General features: G+C 57.3%; 1 protein-coding gene across 1 annotated transcript in view; it reads right to left on the reverse strand.

Annotated features, from left to right (window-relative positions):
- The window catches only part of CCDC169 (coiled-coil domain containing 169), a 20911-nt gene that overhangs the window by 13984 nt on the left and 4741 nt on the right, over positions 1 to 2186 (reverse strand). The window contains exons 3-4 of the mRNA XM_045294003.1: positions 916 to 1026; positions 525 to 565 (exon numbers count right to left, since the gene is read on the reverse strand). Coding sequence (XP_045149938.1) covers positions 525 to 565; positions 916 to 1026 — 152 coding nt within the window. The remainder of the gene's footprint in view (positions 1 to 524; positions 566 to 915; positions 1027 to 2186) is intronic.

Consider the following 2186-nt stretch of genomic DNA (forward strand, 5'->3'; position numbering starts at 1 on the left):
CACCACGCACCACGCACGCACGCGGAGCTACACAGTGCGTGCTCGGGCGCATGCGCACAACCTCTCCACCGCAGCCAACACGTCGCTTCCCCCACACAGGGCCCTGTAGTCAGCACAGAGCTGCCCCTGGGGCTTCCGCGGCTGGACGTCTTGACAGAAGAGGGTGGTCTCATCTTTCTCCCAAGGAGCGGCTGGTGGATTCGAACCACCTGCCTTGCGGTTGGCAGCCCAACGCTCAACCCAAGGCACCACCAGGCGCACGTGTGAGCGTGCGAGGGAACCTGCCTGGGAGGTGTCTGCGGCCCTAGGCTAAGCCACACTCGCCCGCCTGCAGGAGCTACGGACGGTCCACTTCAGCCACGTCCCGGCCACGGATCCTCCCCAGCGCACCACGGGGACAGGGAGCCCAAGGCCTGGCTGCTGAGTCCCTGGGGCCACTGTCCGTGACAGCCGTGGACTGCGCTTAGAGAAAACGGGCCGACACCCTTCAACCACCGGCGGGCTTGGGACCCCTTTTCACTTACCACGGACATTCGTTCGTAGGCTCGAATGGAAGCCAGTCGATCTGCAGCCAAGGAGGAGGGAGCGCTTGGTGCCATGGCAGGTCTAACCGAGGGGGCAGTGTCCAGGGGGCTTCTGCTCCAGGGGACCCGGCCGCCCAGGAGAGCTGCTACCCAGGGCACAGAGGCCCAGGAGGGTTTCTGTCCCAGGGAACAGTTGGCTTCCAGCCCAGGGGACACAGCACCCAGGAGGACTCGTAACCCAGGCTGGCTTCTGTCCTAGCGGAGACAGTGGGTGGACACAGCAGTCCAGGGGGACAGTGGCCCAGGGAGGCTCCTGCCCCAGGGGACACAGTGACCCTGGGTGGGCACAGCGGCCTGAGTGGGTGCAGGGGCCCTGGGGGGGCTTCTGCACCTGAAGGGTCCCCCTGGACTGCCTCCATCTTCTCTTCCAGGGACATAATCTGCTTCTGGAGCAGGCTGTTCAGTTCCAGTTGGGTCTCGTATCGCGATTTCCAATCCCCACCTGAGCAACAAAGGGGAGGGTATGAGGACCACTGGCTGTGTATGTGCCTGTAATCATCCTCGTCACATGGGCTTCCGGCGCTCACAAACAGCCCTGCAGTGACAGTCAATTCATTATTTGATGTACCTCTTCTAGTCAAAGTCTTTAACTCCCATCAAAGGGCCTTGTCCTGCCTGGGTTTGGGTAAGGAGGTGGGAGAAGACAAATGGGATTCCCCTGTGAGTAATAAACATGAGTAGGATTGTGCCTGCCGTCCTGCTGGGTATAAAAAGAGCCCTCTGAGAAGCAGGAGGCGGGAAATGGTCACTGCCAGCCAGAGCCAGGAGTGCCTTGTATTCTTTGGACCTGAGGCCCCTGCACAGTGAACCTCCTTGGTCCAGGAGACAGCTGTAACTTCAGAGGGGCAGCAGAACCAGGCACCAGGGTGTGAGTCAGAGCAGTGGACTTCCCAGCACCCACAGAGCAGGTGAAGCTAAGCACCATGGACAGGAGGCTGGCTGGAGGCGTGGGTTCTCTGTGTGCACTGAACTCGGGGAGCTGGGTTCACTGACCCATGAAGCTTGAGCCCAGTGCCTTCAGATTGTTACAACAGCATGGCTCTGTTTGGATCATTGTAACGTCCCGACTGAGCAACTGAATCCTGAGCATTTCTCAGCTGCACTGCAGCCTGTTAACTTCTTAACAAACCCGTTCATCATGCATACTGCCTCTGAGTTCTGTACAGCCTTTGGAGTGACGGACTATGGAATCAGAAGGAAAATGCAGAGTGTTGTGAGAGAGCACATTTGGGGTCAGGAGAGTGGATTCCCTGCAGTGGCTCTGACTCGTAGAAGCATGGGGTTGTGTCGGAGATCAAGAAGAAGGCAGGAAAAGTAAAGCATCTGATTCCTAGAGTGATTGTTTCGGTTACTGTTACTTGTAATGGATGTAAGGAATGATATGCCGCAGCTCAGGGGAGAAAAGCTGCTTCTGGATGGACCTGGGGTGGGGAAAGCCTGGCTGATTAGGAAATGTCTGATTAGGCCAGTGCCTATTGGATGCACCCTGCTAGAGGCTTCCGGTCATATGTACAGACATGGACACAGGCCCTGGAGTAGAAAAGAGAGTATTAACTTTCAGTATTATCATGAAGGCTAAGGATTCGATATACTATTGACACT

Source organism: Echinops telfairi, unplaced genomic scaffold (assembly GCF_000313985.2).
Source record: "Echinops telfairi isolate 266 unplaced genomic scaffold, ASM31398v2 ScPeMD7_2565;HRSCAF=3150, whole genome shotgun sequence".
Lineage (NCBI taxonomy): Eukaryota > Metazoa > Chordata > Mammalia > Afrosoricida > Tenrecidae > Echinops > Echinops telfairi.